Source organism: Protopterus annectens, chromosome 6.part0 (assembly GCF_019279795.1).
Source record: "Protopterus annectens isolate FY-2018-M chromosome 6.part0, PAN1.0, whole genome shotgun sequence".
In the NCBI taxonomy this organism is placed as follows: Eukaryota; Metazoa; Chordata; order Ceratodontiformes; family Protopteridae; genus Protopterus; species Protopterus annectens.
The window spans coordinates 326,559,254-326,585,415 of NC_056737.1; the positions used below are offsets into that span (position 1 = coordinate 326,559,254).

The 26,162-nt window shown below is 41.3% G+C and overlaps 1 protein-coding gene across 1 annotated transcript in view; it reads left to right on the forward strand.

The window, feature by feature from the left end:
* The window catches only part of DNAL1 (dynein axonemal light chain 1), a 926,266-nt gene that overhangs the window by 73,988 nt on the left and 826,116 nt on the right, over positions 1-26,162 (forward strand). Inside the window, exon 2 of the mRNA XM_044074089.1 lies at positions 1,649-1,687. Coding sequence (XP_043930024.1) covers positions 1,649-1,687 — 39 coding nt within the window. The remainder of the gene's footprint in view (positions 1-1,648; positions 1,688-26,162) is intronic.

Sequence of the window (26,162 nt, forward strand, 5' to 3'; positions counted from 1 at the left end):
CCTTTCTGGTTTTGTCATGTATAGAATAATATCATCTGCAAACAGAGCCAGCTTTTCCTGACTACCATACCAATTATATCCTTGAATTTCTGAGTCCCTTATTTTCTTTGCCAGTGGTTCTAAATATAATGCAAACAATAAAGGGGAAAATGGACAACCCTGCCTGGTTCCTCTACTCAAGCAGAAATTATTGGAGAGGATCCCACCCACTTTCATTTGCGCCTCCGATCCCTCATATATTCTTCTAATCAACCTTATAATTGTATCAGGGAAAGCAAATGCTTACATTGCCCTGCTCATGAAGTCCCAGTCTATTCTGTCAAATGCTTTTTCTGCATCAAGACCCACCAATAAAAGTGGTACTTTCTTACATTCTGCTTCCCTCTGTATCATCAGCGTTCTGTTAATATTGTCAGATGTTTGCCTCCCCTCCACAAAACCACACTGATCCATATCTATCAATTTTGGTATCACTTGCCATTCTTTTAGCCATTATAGACATAAACACTTTATAATCATGGTTTACAGTTGAAATTTTTTGAGATTAAATATAACTATGATGACAGATTTGGTTAAGTGTAGAAATAGCACAAATGTGTTACTGTCTGGTAGTAGCTGGTGTGTTAACATCTCTGAGTGCAGGACTGAATGCTTGCTTTTAAAGTTTTTGTTTTCCACTATTTAGCTTTGGTTCTAGAACATGCTATACATTTGACTGTCTTCTCTTTTACTACCTTATATCATTGCCATGTTACCTAATGCATACTGTCCAACTTTGTCATTGCTACTCTGCTAACATATCATTACCTATGGATGCTGTAGAAAAATTGTGATCTTTGCGTAACGATGATAATTTTTCATATAACTTTTATTTTCCGAGAGAAGTCTACAAATCACAAATGAATGGTCCACTTTTCTTATTCATCATATAGTTGCATTCCATGAGAAACTTTTCCAGATATTGTGCAATGTATACAGTAGCAATCCATAGTAGCAGCAGTGTGCTTGTTTCATTTTGCAAATGATGTACTGTTGATAGGACTAATGTCCTTTTCAGAGTAATGCCAAGTAGTGGTCAGCATTATTATGTGTACTCTAACCTACATTCTTCTAGCGTAAATTATATTTCTGTCATTGAATCAATTAAAATAGGGTCTCCTGCTTGGAGTATTTCCCACGCTGTAGAGGTTTCATTGCCTTACACTCCAGACTTTTGTACGGCTGGAGAAAGATAGAACAGAATAGTATTTGTTAATGCTGGATGTGGCATAGCTTTTGGAGTGATGACTAATCACATGGACGAGCAAAGAAATAAAAGGAAAGTTTTAGCAAAGTAAAAAGAAATGAGCTGCTATTGTCAAGGATGTTTTCTGAAGACTGACTTAAATGTAACTACTGCTGCATTTACACTAATGGACTGGTAGCTTTCCACTAGATTGAAATAGTGCCCATTCAGAGATGTGTTTCCCTTGAGACTTGAGTGGAATACACAGATCACTGCAGGCAGTGCTGGTAGCATGTTTGTGTCTCGTCTGTGCTTATGAAATGCTATTAGTGTTGTGGATCTGTCTGTCTATATCAGCTGTATTTTGCTGGTCATACTTGACTGAGCCCATATAAATATTTAACTTTTTCCTTCTTTCTTTAGGCAAAAGCAACAACCATAAAGGAAGCTCTAGCCAAATGGGTGAGTATTTGCATTAAGACATTAAGATTCTTTTATTTTCTTTTTTTTTTTTTTTTTTATAAACTTGTTATTATGTAGTCTGGATGGTGTTTCTGTCCTACAACATTTTATAGGAAACTATGATGCATATTTTGAGTATCTCAGCAGTACCTGGAAGTCCCCTGCTTGACTCCAGACTGTCAAGATACTGCATCTTCATTGCAATTTGTCTTACATTTGTAAACTATAATAAAATTGAAGATTATGTTGCTGTATAATTTAAAGATGTTGTACAACATATTTACTAGACTATATTATGGCTGCTGATAAAGTTAAGTTGAGGCATGTAATGTTTAAATATTTGCTACAAGCGACAGGTAAGGAAAATAAGAATCTAACTCCAATGCAAGTACGTATGCTTGATTTTTCCAAGACATTACTGGGTTAACCTTTAGTATACACTCTATACATAATATCTATAGTCAATAACCTTTATAGAATGTGTAAAACTTTGTTTACAGTAAACACCACCACTACTATGGCATTTAGCTTTTTTAATTGTATAACTCTCTAGATTAGCCAGGTGTCACAAGCTGTTTGTCAGACTTGTTTGTTTTTTCCCTAACAACCCAGCTCAAGCATAACTTGGATCATCAGTGGCTGGGGAACTGAAAATTACCCCTGGTCTGGCACCAGTTTTCTGTAGTAAATAGAGGCAGCCTATACATGCCTGACCACCTATATTCAAGCCTGCATATGCTTCTTAAAATAACTTGATGGAATGAAAACATATGTCAGATACATTTGGGAATCGTGGCTAGGTTTAAAATGCACCGTGTCATTAGCCTAGTAATCTACTATGAAGCTGTTACGACACAGATGAAAGGTGTGCAACAACTATTTACAGATGTTTTGTTGACATATTGATGCAATAAAATATTTTTGTAAATATTTCTAGCCGAATAGCAGAACCTATGCATCTGTGGTTTCAAGATGCATATCAGTAGACTTTTTTTGTTTTGATTATTCTGTCATAAATAATTTAAGGTGTTGACCTAGATGTTTAACATTAAATTACTGCTGCAGTAGTCCTAAGTTATTTGGGTTATATCCTGTCCAGGATATGACCACTGGAATGCTTCCAAAGTTTCACGGTACCTTCCATGCACCCTAACTGCCAGGGGCTTGAACAGAGGCAGATAAAAAGGCATTTTGGATGTTTTTCTTTAGTGGTTTTTCCACAAGCTAAAGATTCTGTGGAAAATGTTACTGCAGATTTCCCTCTAGAAGAACTTTCTTTTTCTGTGACTTTAGATGAAATGAAAGGAATTTCAGTGGATATAGAATGAAATCCATATTTCTCAGCAAAAGTATTATGATTTGTTGCAACCAGATATTCCACAGACTGTAGCTCTCCCTTCTGCTTTACTAGCTTTAGAGGATGTTTTTTTAACAGCTTGCAGTTTGCCTGGCAGTGAGCATCCTGCTTTTAAAAAGTCTTATAGGTTGTACAGTTTCCCACACTCATAAATGTATGTTTTCTAATCCTAAAGCTGACTCTACCATTATTTTCTTTATCTAAAACTTCTGCAGATACGGTCTCCAAAGATGCTCCTACAAGATCAGTTATGAGAATATTTGATTGGTTACATTCTCAAATCTTACCAAAAGATGTTAAAATTTAGCTTTTGAATTATCCCCTTGAAAATGATGATCTGTTTGGCTATTATGCTGCTGAGGTTCTTAAAAGATTTGATAAAAATCGGGAAATTGATTCAAGGGGTGACCCAAATTTTCCAACCCTCCTTTTGTAAGCTTAATAAAACCTTTCTAATGGAGCACCTTTTTTCAAAAAGCAATTTAAGCAGCGATGTGCTAAGAACCATAATTTTAAAAAGCAAGGGCAAGCAGGCACTAAAAAGAAAGGGGAAGCATCCCATTATCAATGGCAAGTCCAAAAAGTCAGAATGACTGTTTGCCTGTCCAAGATCCCCCTACCCACCCTGGTAAGCAAATTCTCAGTCTGCATCTTCTCCAGTGGCATCAGATTATTTCAGACAAATGGGTTCTAAAATCATCCAACAGGGGTACAGATGACAGTGGGACTCCCTTCCTCCTTTTCAGGATATTTGTCCTCATCCTGTAAACCAAACATCCTGTTTGCTCCTGTTTTGGAGCAAATGTTGTCCCAGAGTGACACAGAGCTAATTATTTCAGTTCAATGGACAAAGATTTTTTATTTTAAGGATTTTTCTGGTACCAAAGAGAGGACTTGGAGACCAGTCCTACATATCACCTTTCTCAATCTTTTGTCACTGTCACAAAGTTCAAAATGTTATCCCTCCAAACCTTGTTACCTATTATTCCTTTACTTAGTTTCATGGTAAAGTTAGACTTAAGAGATGCTTGGCATCACATTCCAATTGGCAAAGATTTCAAATGTTTTTCAAGATTTTCTGTATTTTGTTTACACTGTTTTCTGCCTTACCCTTTGGTCTAACTGCTGCACAAATGGTATTTACAAAGTGTATGGCTCCAGTAATGGCTTACTGCAGACTTCAAGGCATTCACATCTTACCATATTTGTATGATTGTCTTAATATTTGCAGACTTTTTCCAACTGTCAAGATTCTTTGACAGGTGTCATGAAACTCTTGCTTAGTCTGGAGTTTCAAATGAACTTACAAAAATCTTGTCTCACCCCTTCACACTGGGATCGCTTCTGGATATTTCCCTAGGAAGAGTCTTTCTTCCTCTAGTCAGAGTAGAACTGTACAAAGAAATCTTCCTGAGCTTTTTCAACCAATGTTTGGTATCTGTCAAGAGTTTTTCATGGTTTCTATGATTACTATGATTCCCTTGTCCAGACTTCACATGAGAACATTTCAATGGTACCTCAAATCAGTCTGGTTTCTGCATCAACAGCCTTTATCTTTTCAGATTCCAGTGCTGGATTTTCTGAGAAGGGAGGTATTGTGTTTGGTGGATCGGTTCTCTCTCAACCCAGGTCTCCCCTTCTCTTAAGTTTGTTACAATAGATGCTTTGGACTTTACTTGGTGGTTGGGGGGGGGGGGTGCTGTATTGAAAGGGATGATAGTGCAAAATCTGTGGAACAAGTAGGACAAATAAAACTCATCAGTGTCAAAATGACACTGGCAATAATTAAGCAAAGCTTTGAAAGCTTTAAGTCATCTCTGATCTCAGAACCTCTTCAAGTTATCCCAGACAATTCCAAAGTAATGTGGTATATAAACAGACAAGAGGATACCAGATCTTACCATTTTTGTAGACCTACTGTGATGGCCTGGAAGATGGCAACTCAGCTCAGTTTGACACATCAGATGGCATACATTCTGCTAGAGCAAAATATTGTTGTATATAAGTTGAGCAGGATCAGGACAGACCCTCACAAATGGAAATTACAGCCAGGGGTCTTCAGGAATTGCTCCAGCTGTGGGAAACTCATCAAATACATCTGTTTGCCTCTTTTTAAAATGGACACCAAGAAATTCTGCTCTAGGATTCCTTGAAAACAGACCGGGAAGACAGAGGACTTTTCATTCCCATGGAATGTTCCTGAATGTTTTTCCATGCTTTGCAGTTATAACAAGGGATATTCTAAAGATCCAGAAAGATTCTTCAAAGCTGGTGGTCATGGCTCTCTTTTGGCCCATACAACAATTGTTCTCCCTTCTTTAGAAATTAGCCAAAGGCAGTTACCACAAGCTTTACCCACATACTGGATTCACTGTCACAAGACACGGGCTGTTTTATATACCCCAACTTGAATGCCATCATTTGACTGCCTAGATGATAGAGTTTTGATACTCTTCAGGTGTCAAAGAAGACTAAAAAGTACTGCTGCTAGAAAAATCATATATGTGCAGGTGGAAGAAATTTTCTACTTGGAGCCCTGCTCAGAACCAGTACCCATTAAAGGCCTGGATGACTCTGGTTCAAGAGTCATCATCATCATCATCAACCCCCTTTTTTGCATTTTCTATTTGGGGTCAGGATGTTATGTCAACTGTTGCCATCTCTCTTGATTCAGAGCCACTCTCCTACCTTCTTTGACATTCATGCCTGACTGTCACAGGTCTTCTCTCACACAATCCGTTCATCTCCTTGCTGGATACCCTTGTTTCCTCTTGCCTTCTTCCTGTCTGTCCCAAATCATCTTATCCAGATTGTCTTCTGCTTTTCTGCACATGTACCCATACCATCATAATCTTCTCTTTGATCTTCTCTGCCGCTGGAACAACTTCGGCTTCTGCGCTGATGCCCTCATTTCTTCATCTGTCTGACAGTGTGCATCTTACCACCAGTCTCAGGCTTTCACGTCCATCACCTCTAACTTCCTCAGCTGCTCTGACTTTACTGCCTGGGTTTCTGTACCATACAGTAGTACTGGACCCACCACTGTTTGGTGCACCTTATTTTTCAACTTCTTTGGCATTCTTCTGTCATACACTATCCCTGACATTCTGTGCCAGTTGTCTGCAGCTCTTATAATTCTAGGTTTGATCTTCTAATTCAGACTTTCCTTCTCCTCAACCACCACTCCCAGATACTTGGATCTGTTAACGTGTTCTACTATTTTCCCTTGTATCTCAATTCTCAGCTTCTTCTGATTTCCCCCATTTACTGCCATTGCAACTGTCTTATCTGTATTAAGTTGTTTTGCATTCCATTCTTATTCTTTGCTAAAATTCTTTCTCAGAGTCTGCCTATAATGTCACATTGTCTGCATATGGCAACTTTGTTAATCTGTTTGCTGATGTAGTCCATCATCAGTATGAATAGCAATGGGCACAGAGATGAACCCTGATGCACACCCACTTCCACTGAGAATGTGTCATTGGGTCCTTGTACATAGCCTGCACTAATTCTGCCAGTGTTTCTGGGACTTTGAACCACCACAGGACTGCCCAAATCAGCTTTTCTAGGACTTTGTCAAATGCTTTCTCCAAGTCTAGGAATGCCCAGATGGACTCTCTCCTCATCTCTAGCTTCATCTCAACTACCTGTCTCACTGCAAACATCAGTTCAGTTATGCTGCATCCTGATCTGAATCCAAACTGTTCAACTCCCATCTTACTTTCTACTGCACTGTTTTTTCATTTATCAATCACCCTCTCCAGACCTTTCATGCAGTGTGACAGGAGTTTGATACCGTTGCACTGCTCACAGTTGTGGATACTTCCTTTGCTCTTTTATACTGACATTAGTGTCTTTATTGTCCAGTCATCTGGAATATGTCTTTCTCTCCATACTGCTATGAGTACCCACATGAGCCATTTCACCCCATCTCACACAACATCCTGATCATGTCTACTGTGACCTCATTTGAGCCTGTTGATTTCCTTGACTTTTCATTTTCCTCTGTGCTTTTCTTACTTCTTTTAAGGTGAGCGTCTCCTCTTCTTTCATCATAGGCTGTGTATGAGGCAGTACAACTTCTGTGGTGCCAACCACTGCTACCAATATTTGATGGCCACCAATATGTGACTTCCCCATGCTGGGCCAGTAATCAGGGATCCTGAATCTTCACCACTGACACTGGAGAGGGACGTGCACTTGGAATACAAATGGATACGCTCAGTATTTCCAGATGCTGATGTCTCTGCATCAAGTACCCTTTCTCTTAAGAGCACACAGGGAATACACGGAGCCCAGAATCTGGATGTCTCTATATATCTGTCTTCCTCCAGGTCCCCAGTAAGACTCCCACTGGTACAGCTGTAGGGTTAGGTCTTCAGCCGAGTGTCCAAGCCAAGTCCTCCGGCACTCTTTTTGCAAACCCAGTGCTTTGTGTCCCTGTCCCAAGTAGCTGACACACACACTCTCTTTAAGATTTAATTACACACACACACACACACACACACACACACCTATGGGAAAGTCTGGCACAGATTACCGCTCTACCAGCTTTGCCCTGACTATAAGGTAGATTTATTGCCACCAGTCAGTTACTATAAGGCTCTTACAAAGGGTATCCAATTATATGGTGCAATAGTAATACTAATACAAATGATAGTAGTTGACCAATACAGCTAGGCTTTCTGGAGTGGCCCACACAGTGTCATCAAATAAATATAAGTACTCTCAAAAGTTAGATACTTTGTACAAGGACCAGCCACAATAAAAGTTTTAAATATATTTAGTAATAAATGATAAAAGAACATGAAAATTTTGAAGATATTCACAGTAAACCACAGAGTTCGGACCACAGGAAATATTGAAAAGAACACTGCTGGACAGACTCAGACAAGTAAAGGAAAACAATATCTAAACTAACCTTCACTATATTCCTGACTGATCTAAAAGAATTGCTGTTCCCTAGTGAAGTTACTTACTACCACAAGCCAAGATGCTCTGGGTGAGGGTCTTTCTGGTCAGGCTCGCTCCCAAACATAATAGTCAATACTTTGAGATTTCTCTTTTTAATATCTTAAATATAGTTTCCAAGAGGGCTGGCAGAATTACCTCATCTGGTCACCTGACTCTAGGTTCTCACAGTATTCCCCTTTGAAACTGAGACAGGAATTTAGCATAGACTGCCACAATACACATCTAAATAATTATGACAGTGCCTGGGTCTTACCCTCTTTTTACTGAGCTAATGAACAAAGGCTTTTTCCCAGACCTAGCGTCTCTGGTCCTGTTCAACACTGTGGGGTGCTGTTTTAATGGTTTTAACAGCTAATTTACATTTCCCTTATTTTTCTTAAAGTAAGTCAGCTGGTTAACCTGTACTGCACCAGTCCTCTATTAAAACATATACATTTAATTCAGTTACAATAATACCTATAAATTTCTTTTCATTCTAGCAGAGTGCACTGTTGATACATTTTATCATAAGCAAAGCTCAGAAATAAATTTTCAGCACAAGCATTTGTACAAATTAGTTTGATATACAAATGACGTACAGTTTTAATACATTTGTAACACAAGCATCGTGTATAAATCAGTTTAATATTCAAAGGACATATCATTCTTTACAAAACTTCAGCTGGCTATGCTGGCACTTGCCGATATCATCACATAACTCCTCCCCTCAAAGACTAAAGCTAGTTTTTCAAGTGACTTTTGAGAAATGTGGCTCGAGAGAAATATGCCTAGCTGGGAATATGCTACCCCATTCCCTGACTTGAGAGCCCATCTTCATTGACCCGACTATGGTGTTTTACTGTCATGTCATATGCCTGCAATCCGAAGCACCACCTTAATAACTTGGCATTTTGCTGGGTAGCTCTATGTAGCCATGTTAAGGGATTGTGGTCTGTAACTACAGTGAATTTCCTTCCATACAGATAAGGCTGAAGTTTCTGCAGTGCCCATACTATAGCTAGTCATTCCTTTTCTACAGCTGTATAACATTCTTCCCTAGGTTGGAGTCTATGTTTGAGATTATACCACTGGGTGCTGTTCTCTGAGGAAACCTGGCTAAGTACAGTCTCTACCACATGGTTTGAAGCATCCACCTGCAAAAGAAATTATTTCCTGTAATCTGGACTGACTAACACAGGGGGTCCTCCCAAAGCTCCTTTAAGCTTCTGGAAGGCCTGCTAACATGCTGAGGTCCACACTACCTCATCTGGGCCTCTCTTTTTTTCTTGTCAATTCCATGAGGGGAGTAGCTATGGTACTATAATTGAGGACAAACTTTCTATAGTACCCCGCTGTCCCTAAGAATGCACTCACCTACCTTTTGGTAACAGGGCCAGGGCATGGCTGAATGGCTTCCACTTTGGCATGTTCTGGCCTGATCTCCCAACTCCCCATTCAATATCCCAGGTAGGAGACCTCTGCCATACCCACCTGACACTTACTAGTCTTAATGGTCAACCCTGCCCTCTGCAGTATGTCCAGCACTTCCCTGATATGCTGAAGGTGCTCTTGCCAAGAATGGCTGTAGATGGCAATATCATCCAGGTAAGAAGGGTATAATCTCCTGCTCCTGCTAGGATATGATGTACCAGCCTCCAAAAAGTTGCTGGGGCATTTTTTATCCCAAAGGGTATCTTTATGAACTCATACAAGCCGAAAGGAGTCACAGAGGCTGACCTCTCTCTCTAGCATTGGGAGTTGAGGGCACCTGCCAGCAGCCCTTGGTAAGATCAGTAGTGATCAGGTACTTAGCCCCTCTCAGATGCTCTAGGGCTTCATCTGTCTTAGGCATGGGGTAAGCATCTTGCTCAGTGTGAGTATTTGGATTCCTGTAATCCACACAGAACTTGGTGCTGCCATCCTTCTTTGGTACCAGCACCACTGAGGAGGGCCGGGGACTGCTGGATTACTGGATTATGCCCAGTTCCAACATCTCCTGTATCTCCTTCCACAGAGTCTGTCTGACTCATTCAGGCACCCTGTAAAAGGGGCCTGCTTTATAGGTCTTTGGGGCCCTACATCCACATAGTGCTGCACCAGGTGGGTACACCCTGGTTTCCCAGTGAACATGTCCCCAGACTCCTGTAACACTGCTCTGATTTCTCTGATCTGGGTAGGGGATAGCCTCTGGGACATTGTTACATCTTCCACTGAGGTGTCAGTTCAAGCCTCACTGAGGAGATCAGTCACCAGATCTTCCTCAGACTCCTCCTGCCATCCACTGCAAATACTCAGCACAAGGACCTCCCTATCATGGTAAGGTTTCATCATGTTAACATGGTGCAGTTTGTACCCCTGCCTCCTGCCAAGCAGTTCTACCATGTAGTTAACATCACTGACCTTCCTTACCACCTTGTAGGGTCCCTACCAAGCTGTCTGCAGCTTGTTGTGTCTGACAGGAATGAGAACCGTTACCTGCTGCCCTACAGCATACTTTCTAGCTCGAGCATCCCTGTCCTACCAGGCCTTTTTCTGTTGTTGGGCTTCTGCCAGGTTCTCCTGGGCCAAGCCCATGAGTTCCATGAGCCTTGTCCTGAGGTTTAGGACATATGCCACAATGGACTCCTTGTGGGATTCACACTCGCCCTACCACTCATCTTGAATCAGATTTAAAGGTCCCTTCACCCTATGCCCATACAGCAACTCAAAGGGTAAAAAACTTGTGGATTCCTGGGGAACCTCTCTGTAAGCAAACAGATGGGGCAAATATTTGTCCCAGTCCCTCTTAAACTGTTCTGCAAATGTCTGTAGCATGGACTTGAGTGTACAGTTTAACCTCTCAACAAGACCATTAGTCTAGGGATGGTAGGGGGTGGTCTTTAGGTGCTTCACCCGGCAGTACTTCCACAGACAAGCCAGCATGTCTGAAGTGAAATTGGCACCTCTGTCAGTTAGTATTTCTTTTTGGAAAACCTACCCTTCTGAAAATATCTTAACTGGACAGCTTGATATGTCTTGATAAACTATGCAGCAAACAAGATATGAAGAGATGAGGAGAGGGGCACTATGGGTAAGACTTAGCTCGGGAGTTTTTTGACTGCCACCTTTTCTGCCTCAATGGAGGATAGAGCCACCACCTCAGGATATCTGGTAGCATAATCTACTACCACTAGGATATACTTTTTCCCTGTGGAACTTGGGGGCCCCACAATATCTATAGCTACCCTCTGAAATGGCTCCTAAGCCACAGGCAAAGGCATCAAGGCAGCTTTCATCTTGTCTCCTGCCTTGCCTACCTTTTGGCACTGCTCACAGGTCCTGCAGTACCCTGTTACATTTCTAGAAATCCCAGGCCAATAAAAGTTTGGCATAATGCATCTCTTTTTACGTTTTATGCCCATAAGACCTGCAAAGAGAAGATCATGGGGTGTGGCTAGAAGTGCCAGATGGTAGGCTCTGGGCACTACCAACTGCTGTATTCTGTCACCCTCTAACCCTTCCTCAGGGGTCCACTCTTTGTACAGTAACCCTTTGTCCCAGTGTACAGATTCCCCCTTCCCTTGAGAATCGGGTGCCTCACTGGCTACCTCCCTCAGGCCTTGTAATGTAGGGTCTGAGAGCTGATCCTGTCTCAACTCTCTCTTTGTAGCCTTTCCCAGCTCCCCTTCCACAGGAAGTCTGGTATTCTCTGACAGCAGTGCCTCACTGTCAGTCTGCGTACTACTATTCACCTCTGCCCTTGCAGTCACTCTGTCCAAGGGAACATCAATACCCACAAGCAGCTGTGGCTCAGTTTCAGTGTCACTACTACAGGATAGCTCCCTCCCTGAAGTAACCACCCCACCAGTCCTGGCTGCAAGTGTGCAGTCTGTCTGGGTCCCCCCCCCCCCCCAGGCTACCAGACCCACATGCTTCTCTCCAAGCCTGACTGCATGTAACTGCATGTATACAGGGTACTGCATTATCAAAATAATTCCCTATCAAGACATCTGCAGGGATAGCCTCAAACGCACCTACTTGCTGGCTTCCTTTTCCACCCTCCCAGTCAAGGTGAACCCTAGCCAAAAGTATTTGGAATGGGGTCCCTCCTAAAACTCTGACTAGAGTAGACTGCCCAAGCAAGTAGTGCTCCTCTTTAACCATTGCATGCTTCACAATGGTTAGGTCAGAGGCTGTGTCTCTCCTTAGCAGTGGCCTGTATCCCATCCACTAAAATAGGATATAACCTCTTGCAGTAGTTTGGTACCCTTGTTGTCTCAAGACAGCTTACTGCTGGCATTCTGTCATCCCCACTTACTGGCTCCCCCACCTTTTGTTCCCCAACTTGCCTCTGTGGACATCTATATGCTACATGGCCCCACTGGTTGCATTTAAAACATGTAACCCTTAGTCCTGGACATGTTCCTGGACTAGTGGCTTCCTCTGCTACTGACAGACTCTGTTGGGGCAGTCTGGGGTGCCCACCATGGGTTCCCTTAGACCCATGATCAGCACTGGACATCCCTTTCCCGTGCAGTGATGCCCTGCTTGCTAGGTATAGGTCTCTTTTTTCCCCAACTCATCTGCAGTACTGTATTGTCTATCAGCTAACCAGATTCTCATGTCCTCAGGCAAAGTGCTAAGGGCTTGTTCCCTCACCAAATGGTCTGCCTGTCCTTCAAAAGTGTTGACCTGACATCCAGTCACCCACCTATGAAAATAAGTGCTTAGTTCAGCAATATATTCAGGCGCTCATTCATCTGCCTTGCATCTGTGCTCATAAATCATTTTCCTGTATGCTTTAGGTGTTAGCTTAAAGCATTCTAACAGACAGACCTAATGTTGTTAATCTTCATTCATTCATGACTGATGGGTCTCGGTTCCGTCCTCTGAACCAACTCTGCTGATTATAACAAACTCGCGTCAGTCAAAAAAACTCCCAAGCTAAGTCTTACCCATAGTGCCCCTCTCCTCATCTCTTCATATCTTGTTTGCTGCATAGTTTATCAAGACATATCAAGCTGTCCAGCTAAGTAGTTATATTTTTCTATTTTCTTCAATAATTTTTTTTATTTGTCTCTCTCAAGTCTTTTTCCTGTAGTAGTCGTTGATAGTCGCTTACCCTTTTATATCTCCAATAGTTGTTTTTTCTCCTTTTTTCATACCAATTTGGCATTTCTTCATACCATTGGTGGTACAGCCCCTCCTTTACCCCTGTGGTAAATATACCATCATTGGTATTTCCCCCTCATTTCCCTTTTTCTTCGTCACTTACCTTAAAAAAAAAAAAAAAAAAAAAAGGTTAAAAGTAGTAGAGAAGAAATTTTAGTTTTCCTCCCTTGACTGTGTGTTTCTATATTTCTCCTTATTGTACAGCTTTATCTTAACTGATTTGTGCTGTTGTGATTTAAATTTGGTTTGTGATAATGTCCGATAAGAAGGGCACTACAGGATTTAAGCAGTGAGATAAATGTACCAGAAAGATGCCCAATTCTGATGGGCATCTTTCTTGTGTCTATTGTCTGAGAGTTTCCCATCTCCAGATTCAACCTCCTTGTGAGCTATGTAAAGGATTCAGCTCTCATACATTAGCAGAGAGTAAAAATAAATTAATATTAAAAGAACTGCTAAAACCTCCGTTCTCGGTGGCTTTATCTGAGGCGGAGGTTTCAACACCTCCAAAGAGAGACATAAAAAAAAAGAAGTCATTCGGTCCCAACTTCTCCCAGTTCTCAGAAACCAAAGCCAGGAACCAAAGCCTTCCAAGACACATACTGAACCTAAGACTAAACACTCCAAACTGTCAGTACCGACACTCTCGGCACTAAAGCCTTAAACTCTTTCTATGGTGCCGACAACAACTTATTTTATGGAACCGACAACCTTAACTTCTACCATGGTGCCAACTATTTCTTTGGTACCAGACACCTGTTTGGCACCAAAAATAGTGTCTCCCTCTAAACTGGTTAGTCCCTCCCCATCATAATATTCGGATCCTTTGACCTTGGTGCTGAAAGGTGAAGTTGTAGCCAGGACAAGGTACGCCCCATACATTGACCCCTTTTTTGGACAACAACTCAGCCCATTCCTTGAACTGCCAGAGTCCCCGTCGGGGTTATCCACCCGTTTGACCAGGTGTCTTTCAGAGCTAGACATAGTGAAGCCAGTTAGTTGATCAGCTCCTCACAGCCAGAGGCATCGCAACCCCAACCAGCACCTCCCTCCCACCCGGAGCTGGGGGGTTTTCTCCACAGACTCCCAACATACATTCCTCCTTCAACCTCACCACAGGTCTTTGATTCCTCTGTACCAACGCTGATCCCAGTGCCAACTCCTTTGGTTCCAGTGGTACACCTTTCCACAGTTCTGGAGCCTATCCTGTGGACCATGGCTCATTCAGAGCAAATCCATTCTAGAGACCATGACTGGCCTGTCAGCATCACGATCCCTAGTTTGGCATCAATTTTTTTTTTTTTATGGCACCATCTACAGTTCTGGTTGTTTCGACAGCTGCAAGTCCTCTCATGGCTCCAATCCTGGAGGTGGGCTTGGCAGAGCAGGGTGTGACCCCGGTTCCGAGGTTATCCTTCTCTGTTCCAGGCTCCCATCCCTCTTCAGGTGGGCCTGCCTTCCAGGTTATGGAAAGGGCCCTCGCTTCCGCAAGCATGCAGTTGGCCCCTTCAGCACCAGTTCTGATGCACATATTTCCTCTGGTATGCAACTGACACAGCCCACTACATTGGGGGACATTGGGAACAGGAGCAGCAAGACACTCTACTGCAGGGCACCCACTCTTTAGAGTTCTCTTCAGATGGTCCCCCTGTAGAGCCACCCCACAAGAGAACGTGCAAGAGGAAGCATGTTGATTCCCCTGAGGAATCCCTCACTGAGGACACAGGTTACGATGAGGGAGAAGGGTCCCCACAGTCACCCCCTGAGGATGTCTCATTTGGATACATACTGGACATTCTGAAACAGGGGTGACTGGAAGCCCATCGACCCTTCTACTGAGGAATCTGTATTTTTTCAGGCTTTCCATGCTCAACCCTCTACTTTCTGGGTGGCCCCACCTACTGATGAGCTAGTTAAGCTCGTCATGCAGCACGCTTGGAAGGCCCCTGACACCATTGAGCCAATTCTCTGGAGGCCTGATAAAATTCTCTCCCCTCCACAGGATCACCCAAATTGGTCCAAAGGCTTGGCAGTAGATTCTATGATGGTGGCGGCCACTAGGAAAGAACTTGATGAAGAAAGTTTAACTGTCCATCCTCCAAACAGGGAGTCCCAGATGATTGACAGATTAGGGAAATGGGTTTATGCTTCAGCACCTTTGCTATCTGGTCGTTAACCTATCTGGCACATTTTACCCATCTTCAGAGGGACCTAATTACAGACGTTTCAGGCACCTCGGCAGGAGCATTGTCTGATGAAGTACATGACAAAATTGCCTCTCAGCGTGCCATCCTAGAGTCCATTTCTAACATCTCCATGTGGTTGATTTCCCATACAACTGAGAGGGCAGCCAGAGCAGTGGGTTTAGGCGCTGTTATGAGACATCACGTCTGGATGCGCTTGTGCGACTTTGCAGACCCCTTCAAGTCTTCCTTCACTGCTCCTGTTGATGAGTCTTCCTTGTTTGGCCCAAAAGTTAGACACTTTAGCCAGGTGTGAGAAAGACAGAAAGATCCTGTCTGCCATGGGTGTATGCTTTTCTCTGCCATGGGTGTATGCTTTTCCGCCCCTCAATGATCCTATACCAGGAATCAGAGAGGTGGGAAGATGTGGTTCAAAAAGTCCTACAGGCATTTTTGTGACACACGTGGTGAGTTCTCTTCATGGGGCAGAGGGGGGAACTCCTTGGGAAGGCACCCCTTCCGTGGCAGAGGGGCCTGCAAAACCAGGGCTCCAGGGATTCCTTCTCTGGGCAGCCCTGTTAGTGCTTCTGAAGAATGGCCCGATTGCTTACTTCTTGAATCAGTCGAGGGAAGATTCTCTCTGCACCCCTTGGCTCAGCAATCAATAGCTTCAGATTTCTGGGTGCAGACATTAATGACAAGAGGTTACCATATTCCCTTTGACCTTTAGCCAAAGCCACTAAGGCGAATACTCCACAGTCCACCCGGTCAGAGGGATGTGGCAACACAAGAACTTCTAAAGCTGCTTGAAAAAAAGAGTCATCCAAACAGTCCCGCCAAACCAAATAGGATCTGGATTTTACTCAAGATTCTGTTTAGTGTCAAAAAAGACAGGAGCCTGGAGGTCAGTTTTGGATCCCAGCATCTTGAACAATTTCGGCAGACAAAAAAAATTCTGGATGGTCATGGTTCAGTCTAGCCTTCCATTACTAAAAAAAGATGATTGGATGTGCTCCATAGACCTTCAGGATGCATATTACCACATAAAAATGGACAAATGATAAAGAAGGCATCTCCATTTCCAGCTGGGAGCCAATCACTATCAGTTTTGAGTATTGCCCTTTAGTTTCACCACAGCCCCCAGGTTGTTCACCAAATGCATGGCAGTAGTAACATCTCACTTGAGAATGCAAGGATTCCGAGTGTTTCCATATTTAAGTCAAAGCTAGTACCAGTTCAAAGGTTAGAATTCATCGGGGCAATGTTCAACACAAAATTCTGCTAGTTTCTGTACCTCATCACAGGTTACAAAGGTTGAGATCTCAACTACAAGCAATACTCTCTCGAGACCTAGTTCCAGCTCGATTGGTCTTACAACTTCTGGGTTTGATGGCAGCAACTATCCCTCTGGTCCCACTTATGAGATTCCATATGAGGCTGCTTCAATGGCTCCTTGCCTCTCAGGGGTCTAGAATGATGCACCGAATGTCTTACCCAATACTTATAACAAACCGTTGCAGACAATATCTGATTTGGTGGATGAAGCCAGAAGACGAGTTATGGAGTCACCCCCCCCCCTCAACCTGAAGCCATAGTAACCATGGACGCCTCCCTGATAGGGTGGGGGGGGCATTTTCAGGGAAGAACCATCCAAGGTACTTGGTCCCCCTTAGAGGCCAATTTGCATATCAATGTCCTAGAACTAAGGGTGGTGCTTCGAACATTGCAAGCATTCCAAGCATTCCAAGCCACCCTTCCTTCAGAGACAGTTGCTATCTAGACAGACAGTATGTCAGTGGTCTGGTACATCAACAAGCAAGGAGGAACCAGATCCTACCCATTGTCAGGAAGCACTGAGAGTGTGGCAGTGGGCGATAACTTCCAACTGCTTTCTGATAGCAATGCACATTCCCAGGAATTTCAATGTGATTGCGGATAAACCTAAGCAGAAACATTCTGATGCCTCATGACTGGTCTCTCAATCCTGTTATAGTGAAGCAAATCTTTCATCGTTGGGTCCAGCCTTGCTGTGATCTCTTTGCCTCTCCCTCAAACCACAAATGCAACAGCTACCTTGCCATGAACACTCCTCAGTGGGAGTCACCGAGAGATGCTCTGATACATGATTGGCCCACAGGACTGCTTTATGCCTTTCCTCTCTTTCCCCTGATTCCACAGTTCTTAAAAAAAGCGCAACAGTTGAGAAGCAAAGTAATCCTCATCGCACCCTATTGGCCCCATCAAGTCTGGTCCCGCTTCCTGTGGCCTCACCTAGTTCACCGTCCGTGGATGCTGGATCCAACCCCAAGACTGTCATCCACAGGGGCTGGTTCATCCCGACTTACTGAATCGCAAACTTGACTGCTTGGTTTCTCCACTTCCAGTAATTGCCAGGCAGACTAATCCATCTTCCCTAGTACAAAAGATACTTCTGGCTTCCCACAAACCATCTGCCAGAAAACTTTATCGTAGTAAATGGGATAGATTTGTGATCTGGGCTAAAGAACAAAGACTAGACTCCTTCTCACCTCTGATTCATAAGGTCTTAGAATACTTGTCAACTCTACTCCAATCAGAAGCCTCAGCCTCCACTATTAGAGTCCATTTAGCAGCGATTTTCATTATGGCCTTAATGGTTTTTCTTTGATGTCCCACCATCTTTGCAAGACCTTCCTAAAGTAGTCATGCATTTAAGCCCACCTTTTAAAGATCCTATTGAACCTTGGAATTTGACACTAGTCTTACAAACCTTAACTTGTCAACCCATTGAGCCATCAGCCTAGTGTGATATAAAGTTTTTTCTCTTGGAACACCTTATTCCTGGTAGCCATCACCTCAGCCAGGAGGATATCAGAGTTACAAGCCTTGTGCGTAAATCACCCATACATAATTTTCCAGAGAGAGTATCGCTTTGGACTAACCCTTCCTTTCTACTAAAAGTTATCTCAGATTTAAATCTCAACCAGTCCATTGATTTACCAGTTTTCCTCCCAAATTTTTCCAACAAAGGAGAATACTATTTGCATTTGCTAGACATACATAGACAACTACATTTTTACCTAAACAGAACTAAATCATTCAGAAAATCGGACCAACTATTCCACTCCTTCTAAGGTCCAAGATTGGGCAAGCCAGTTTCCAAAGTCACTTTACCAAAGTGGTTGAGAGATTGCATTACCTTTGTTTATCAACAGAACAAAATCACTGTTCCAGCTAAAGTTAAGGCTCACTCTGCCAGATCAGTATCTACCTCTGTGGCCTTTCATTCGAGAACCTCTATGGATGACATTTGTGCAGCACCCCCTTTGGGCTATACCTCCTACCTCTATTACTCATTACAAATTGGATATGGTCTCCAGGGGAAGAGCATCTTTTGGCTCAATGATGCTCAGGAATATCTTTCCATATGGCCTCCCAGGACATAAAGTAGCTAGGGACTCTGTTCCATCAGTCATGAATGAAGATTAACAACATTTTATTTATTATTTATGTATTAACATTTGTTAACTGGGTTAGTCCAGCTCGTCTAGTAGCCCTTTTCAGTAGAGACCCGAGGAGAAAATCTCCAGTTATAAACAATTTACAGTATGTTGAGATTTAACAATACAAGAATAATATACAAGTCAAAATAAACCAAGAATATAACAGTCCACAGCACACAGGATCCGAGGCCAAATAATCCAACAGCAGGCAATAAAATCAAATTTCTTTTAATTCCAAAAACAGCACACGTAGTCAGTTCTAAATAGAACAGCAACACAGATAAGCCAAGCGCTTTTACCCAGTATATTACTAGGCTTTCTCAAAGCAACAAACAGAGCTATCCATTACACATCAGTTTTAAATAACTAGTAAAATTAAATGGTAACTCCACCCATCAATTAGAAGTTAATACCTTTGATAGTGTTGTGTTAAAAACATAGTACAAAGAGAAACAGTTTCTCAAGTTGAATATATATGTTTGTGTAAGAAATACTTCTTAATATAGTCAATAATTGTAATAATACCCTGCAAAGTGCCTTGTCAGTGCAAAATTCATAAAAGTACATCATAAATTAAAAAAAAAATTAAAATTTGAAATAATTAATTATTGTTACAAGTTGGAATTAAAATTAAATCACATTTCTTATTCCAAAAACTAAAATAGATAGATAAATGATAAATAAGTCAAACTTTTTACAGTGACATTGTAAAAAATAGGGAGCTTTCTGACTAATGTCACAACACTACCTAATAACAACAACAACAAGAAGAACAACAAGAAGGTGAAAGAAGAACAAGTGAACCTATACAAAATTAAACTAAATAGTTACATATTATAACCATGCTCTTCTCATTTTTAGAATGCTGTTAATATTTAAGCCCTCATTCATTCCAGGAGGGGTGCAGGCATCCAATTTCAACTGCCAGAACAGTTCTCGAGTCTCCAATTTGGCCTCCCAGTTGCCCCCTCGTGGGTCTGGCACCACCTGCTCCAACACCAAAAATTTAAGGTTCATGCCTTCACATGTCTGGGAGTGTTTGTAAAAGGCATTGGTGTCCTTACATTTAGTGATATCATATTGGTGCTCGTATACCCTTCTCCTAAGCTGTCTCTCGGTTTTACCAACGTAAAACCCAGAACAGAAAGTACAGATACCCAGGTACACCATCCCTTTAGTTGCACAGTTAAAATGTTGATGAAACTTGTACTTAAACCTTCTTGAGGGAATTGTGATGGTGTCTTGGTCAAGCATATATTGACATTGTTTACATTGACCGCATTTTAAAGTGCCAGGCCTCTGATTGTTTATGTCATAACTCATATTTTTTCTCCCCTCAAACAGATCTTTCAAATTTCTACCTCTTTTTCTGATAAAGCTAGGCATCAGGGGAAAAAAATTGTTTAAGATCAACATTAGTAGATACTATGGGCCAGTATTTTGTAATAATGTTTTCCAAATCATGTGAGCTGGAAGAAAAGGTGTATGAAAAACTCTCCTTAAACTTGTCATTCTTCTTTTTTACCGATTCTTCCACCAAAGGTACACCAGTGCCCAACAGGGGGTGAAAGACTGTTTCTCTTTTGCCAGTAACCTCCAAAATCAATTGATTTATCAGTTCTACTGGGTAGGCCTTTTCCAAAAAGAGTTCGTGCAAGACCTTAGTCTCTTGCTCATAGTATTCCAAAGTACTACACATTCTGGAGGCCCTGATCAACTGTCCCTTAACAATACCCCTTTTTTGATAATAGGGGTGCCCACCATTAAAGTGGAGATAGGCATTGGAGAATGTAGGCTTCCTGTACACCCTAGACTGAAAACAATGATTAGTGTAGTCCTTCATCAAAGTTACATCCAAATAGTGTAAGGTGTCCCGATCAATACTATGGGTAAATTTCAGAAAGCTAGTAGTACTATTGATATAATCCAAAAAGCTCTCCAAGTCCTGCAGGGACCCATTCCACAAAATACAAATGTCATCCAAATATCTGGAATAGTGCCTAATCATAGGTGCCCAATCTGTGTCGAAGACAAATCTTTGTTCCCAGTAATAAAGCACACAATTTGCATAAACAGTGGCACAGCTAGCCCCCATTGCCACACCTTTTCTTTGCCTATAGAACTCCCCATTAAAGAATATATAGCTGTTCTCGAGAACCGTCTCCATTAATTCCTTAACCAAATTAATGGTTTTGCCACTTAGTGTGCCACTTGAAATCAGCACCTGTCCAAATCATTCCAGACCCTCAATGTGTGGAATGCTCGGAAAAAGGTCTTTTATATCAATGGTAACCATTAACAAGTCAGCACAAAACAGTCTACGGTGAACTGTCCTTAGGAAGTGCCAGGAGTCCTTGCAGATGTGGTCAGCGGGGACTAGCACTTTTTTGGAGACATAATCTATGAATTTGGACAGGGGTTCTGTGATACCGCCAGCCCCTGCCACAGTGGGTCTGAATCCAAGAGGATCCAACCCTTTGTGGGTTTTTGGAATTCCAAATATGACAGGGACTTTTGGTTTTGCCACATTGAAGTAACTGTACAACTGTTCGTTAATAGTACCTTGTAGCAGATGGTCATAGAGGTAGTAATTAATTTTAGTGTGTGCTAAGTCAATCTCATTAGAAGAAACTAGCTCATATTGCTCCACGTCCTGTAACATCTGGTGGATACTGGAATCGTAATTTATTTTTTTTAATTTTTTATTTTATTTTTTATTTTACATTTGTTGACCGGGCTAGTCCAGCTGGATAATTTCCATTTTCAGTGGAGGCCCGGGGAGAAAAGCTCCACAGATTAAAACAAGGTTACAGAAATTAAACATTTACAGTAAATGCCTGTGACAGACAGTGAGCAACAATGCATACATATTAGTCTAGATCAAGTAATAAAAAACACATAGTACTATCTACGTGTTGAGAAAGGCATTAATTCTTTACAGTACAATTATGTGAGGATGGGGTATTACATATTTTAAAATGTATATACATACTTGTAAAAGACATTGTTTGTACCCTATTTTTTTTTTTTTTTAATATGAGAACAGTAGTAACAGTACAGTCATTAAGTCATTTGTGATCACAGAGAAAGATTGCAGTTTTGAAATAAGGAAATATGATAGTAGAATGAAGATAGTAGATTAGTCTGGAATTGTACAAGAGCAGAGCCAGAAGTTGTTCAGATGTAAAAAAAGTTGTTTTTTAAAAAGATGAAAGGAGCCTAGAGAGGTAATGTGTGAGGGGAGGTTATTCCATATTTTGCCTACTGAGTTGGAGAAAAGGCCGTTACCTGCAGAATTTGTAATTCTAGTTGTGTTGACTTGTAGCTTTTCGGCAGAGCGCAGCTGTTTCAAGTTATTATAGGGGGTCAAGAGGTTACTAAGAGCAGGTGTCTTTGATGGTTGATATAGAATGTTATGTGTTATTAAGAGTTGTTGATAGATAAGTTTGTTAGGAAGTTCCAACCAGTATAAGTGTTTTAAGTTTAGACAGTGGTGAGTTCTATATTGGGATGCTGTGGCAAAACGAGCTATATTATGGTAGGATGTAGTCAGTTTCCTAAGGTTGCTTTTCGAGAGATTAGTGTAAATAGAGGAAGCATATAGTAGGCTAGAGATAAGATGTGATTGTGCTAAGGTGGTCCGTGCTTCTGGTGTAAGGAAGGGTTTAATTCTGTACAGTGAACCAATCTTTTTATTAACTGCTTTTATAGTGTTATTGATGTGATAATCATAGTTAAGATTATTATCAATAGTAACACCAAGCAGTTTGGTAGTAGAGTCGGGGGAGATGAGGGAATTATCACTTGCAGTAATAGTGAAGTTTAGTTGAGAAGATTTGTGGGTAGGTGAGAATAGTAATAGTTTTGTTTTCTTGGGGTTGAGGAGAAGACATCTTTTTGAGAACCACTGTTCGACGGTAGAAAAGGTAGATTGTGTCAGTGACTGGAGTTCAGATTGAGTGGAAGCTGTGCAAATAATGGTAGAATCATCTGCATATTGTATACAGGTAGTGTTTTGGATAGATGATTGGAGATCATTAATAAAGATAGAGAATAAGAGTGGGCCTAGTATAGATCCTTGAGGTACTCCTAAAGAGATAGGTAGTAGAGCAGATAGAGAATTTTTCCATAGTACTGCTTGTTGTCAGTTTTCAAGATAGGATGAGAACCAGGTTAAGGAAGAGAAATCCAAGGCAAGGGATTTTAATATGTGTAGAAGAAGTGTATGGTTGACCATGTCAAGGCTTTTGACAGGTCTAGGAAAAGAGAAGAGGTTAGTTTGTTGTTGTTACGGTTACAGTTGATGGTGTTGGTAAAAGAAAGTAGTGCAGTGGTAGTACTATGTGTAGGTCTAAATCCATGTTGAGTGTTAGCTAGTAGGTTGTTATGAAGTAGATGGTTAAGTAGTTGTTTGTGTATACATTTTTCCATGATTTTAGCTAGTGGAGATAATAGCGCTATAGGGCGAAAGTTAGAAAGGTCAGTGGATTTGCCTCCTTTGTGTAAGGGTATGATGTGTGATATCTTCCAGATTGCTGGAAAAGTACTTTCTTTCATGGATCTGTTTATTAGGATATAAACAGGGTAGGCAATAGCTTTAGCTGCTACTTGAAGGAATTCAGCAGGAAGCTTATCTGCTGAGGGGGTAGTGGGTTTAAGTTTTTGTAAAAAAAGATTGTATGTAGGAGGTGGGTATGGGTTGAAGTTGAAGGGGAAGAAGGGAGTTGTTGATGTTACTTAAGAGCAGTTGGGAAGCATCAGGTGATAAGTGGTTAGCTAGAATGTATGGAAGTAGTAAAGAAGGTATTGAAGTTATTGGCTATTAAAGAGGGATTATCAGGGTCTAAATTCTGTGGGTTGGGTGTAACTACTTTGCCTGGGGTAAGTAGATTATTGATAGTAGACCAGAACTTTTTTGGTTCTTTTTTGGTGGATTGCTGAAGTTCAAAGTAATAATTCTTTTTATCTGAAAGGATGGCTTTTTTGGTATTGTTTCTGAGCTCTCTAAAGGTTTGATGATCTGTTGGGTTTCTAGAGGAACGCCATTTTTTCCAAGATTTATTTCTGAGTATAATTTTTTGTTTAGTATTAGAGGTTAGCCAGGGTGCTGTTTTGGTCTTTGTTCTAATGGTACGACTTGGGGCATGTCGATTTAGGATTGCAAGGAATGCTGAGTTGAAATGTTCAACGGCATTGTTAAGTGAGAGGTGTTTTAGAGGAGTCCAGTTGTATTGTGAAAGTTCTGTTTGAAACTGTTCGGGATTAAATTTTTTTTTTGAATAAAGTGTTCCATGAGAGGTAGGTAAGTTTAGATTAGTTTTGGCTCTAATGACATAGGTGAGGGAGTGATCGCTAAGGTCATCAGGAAGGATGCCAGTTTGGTAGGTTTGTAGGGGGGAGTTTGTAAGAATCCAGTCTAAGGTGGTTTCTTTTTTGCTCTTATTATTTATTCTAGTGGGACTATCAATCAGTTGTTTGAAACCATAAAGGTTTATATGGGAAGTAGGGTTAGCATTGTTACAAGATTTCCAATCAATGTTAAAGTCCCCAAGGAATAGTGTTTCCTGAGGGAGGTTATTAGAGAGTTATTAGAGAGTTGTTCAAGAAGTTGTAATCAACTTGGTACATCAAGACGACCCCTCCACCCTTGTCAGGTTTCATTACCCGACAACCCTCCTTTGTAAGGGTTTTGATTGGGTTAAGTTCACTGTTACTGAGGTTGGGGGGCTGCTCGTACCTCCTACCTACATCCAGTTTCCTAATTTCTTTCTCCACCATCTCTTCAAACACCCTCAAATGTGGGTTGGTGGGTGGGTTGAAAGTACTAGTTCTGCTCAACATGGGATGAACAAATTCCTGACCTTTAAAAAACAACTTGAGATTCAGTTGTCTAATGAAAAGTTTAAAATCAATAAGAGTGTAAATAGGGTCAATGAAGGTAAGAGGAACAAAGTTAAAACCTTTAGAAAACAAGGAAAAATGTCCATCTTCAACTCGTAAGTCAGTGAAGTTAAAAATGGTAAAATTGTCCTTCCTACAAATTAAATATCTTTCCATATGGCCTCCCAGGACATAAAGTAGCTAGGGACTCTGTTCCATCAGTCATGAATGAAGATTAACAACATTTTATTTATTATTTATGTATTAACATTTGTTAACTGGGTTAGTCCAACTCGTCTAGTAGCCCTTTTCAGTAGAGACCCGAGGAGAAAATCTCCAGTTATAAACAATTTACAGTATGTTGAGATTTAACAATACAAGAATAAAACTATTTAAATACAGGTAAACAAAAAAAGAAAAACAAGTGGAGAGAAAAAAATACAAAAAAAATAGGCAAGTAGCAATTCACAAAAAATAGCAAAGTGAGTAGCTATAAATAGGTTTTCATTCATTGTTAAGAGATTATAATTTCTGGATAAGTATTACCCAGAGGTCACACAGAGAAAAAAAGTGGATTGTAATGGGAATGAGATATAAAGAAAAAGGAGGAGTTGGGAAGGGTCCTGACAGGGCAAGGTTTGTTGTTAAGCAGATACAGCTTGAGCTCTTTTTTAAAGTATGATGGGAGGGTAATGGAGCGGATGCTTAATGGAAGTTTATTCCAAGCTTGGGCTGTGGTACATTTGTAGAGTAATTTGCCCACAGTTTCCTTTGGTTTATAGTTGTTGAGGAGCTGCTGATTAGATGTGCGGAGTGTCCTAGAGGGGGTGTAGGTAGAGACCAGGGAGGAGAGGCCTGGGCAGGAGGATGGTTTGTATAGAACAGAGTGTATGATTTGAAATTGTGATAGAAGGTGTAGTTGGGGGACTTCAAGCCATTGGATGAAGTTGAGTGCCAGGCAATGGTGTGAGTTATTAGGGGAGTTGGTGATGAACTTTGCTATGTTATGGTATGCTTGTTGTAGTTTGGACAGGGTTGTGGACTGAATGTTAGTTAGGAAAGGGGCAGCGTAAAGACGGTAGGGGAGGAGAAGTGCCTGTGCAATAGAGAGTCTAGCAGTGGCAGTTAGAAATTTTCTGTTATGATAGAGCAGGCCAAGTGTCTGGTGCATTTTTTATACAATGGAGTATATGTGGGTTGAATTTGAGTTCTTCGTCAATGATGGCACCTAAAAGCTTGGTGTGAGGTTCTGGTTGTATGATGGTGTTATTTGCAGAAGTGATAACAAATGTGGACTTATGATGGAAGAGTGAATGTTGAAGAAAGAGTAGGAGTTTGGTTTTCTTTGGGTTTAGAATGAGAAGATTATCAGACGGCCACTTTTCAATGGATAGAAAGGCATCTTCTGTTTGAGTATGGAATTCAGAGATATTGCTAATGATGGTGATGAGGGTCGAATCATTGGCATA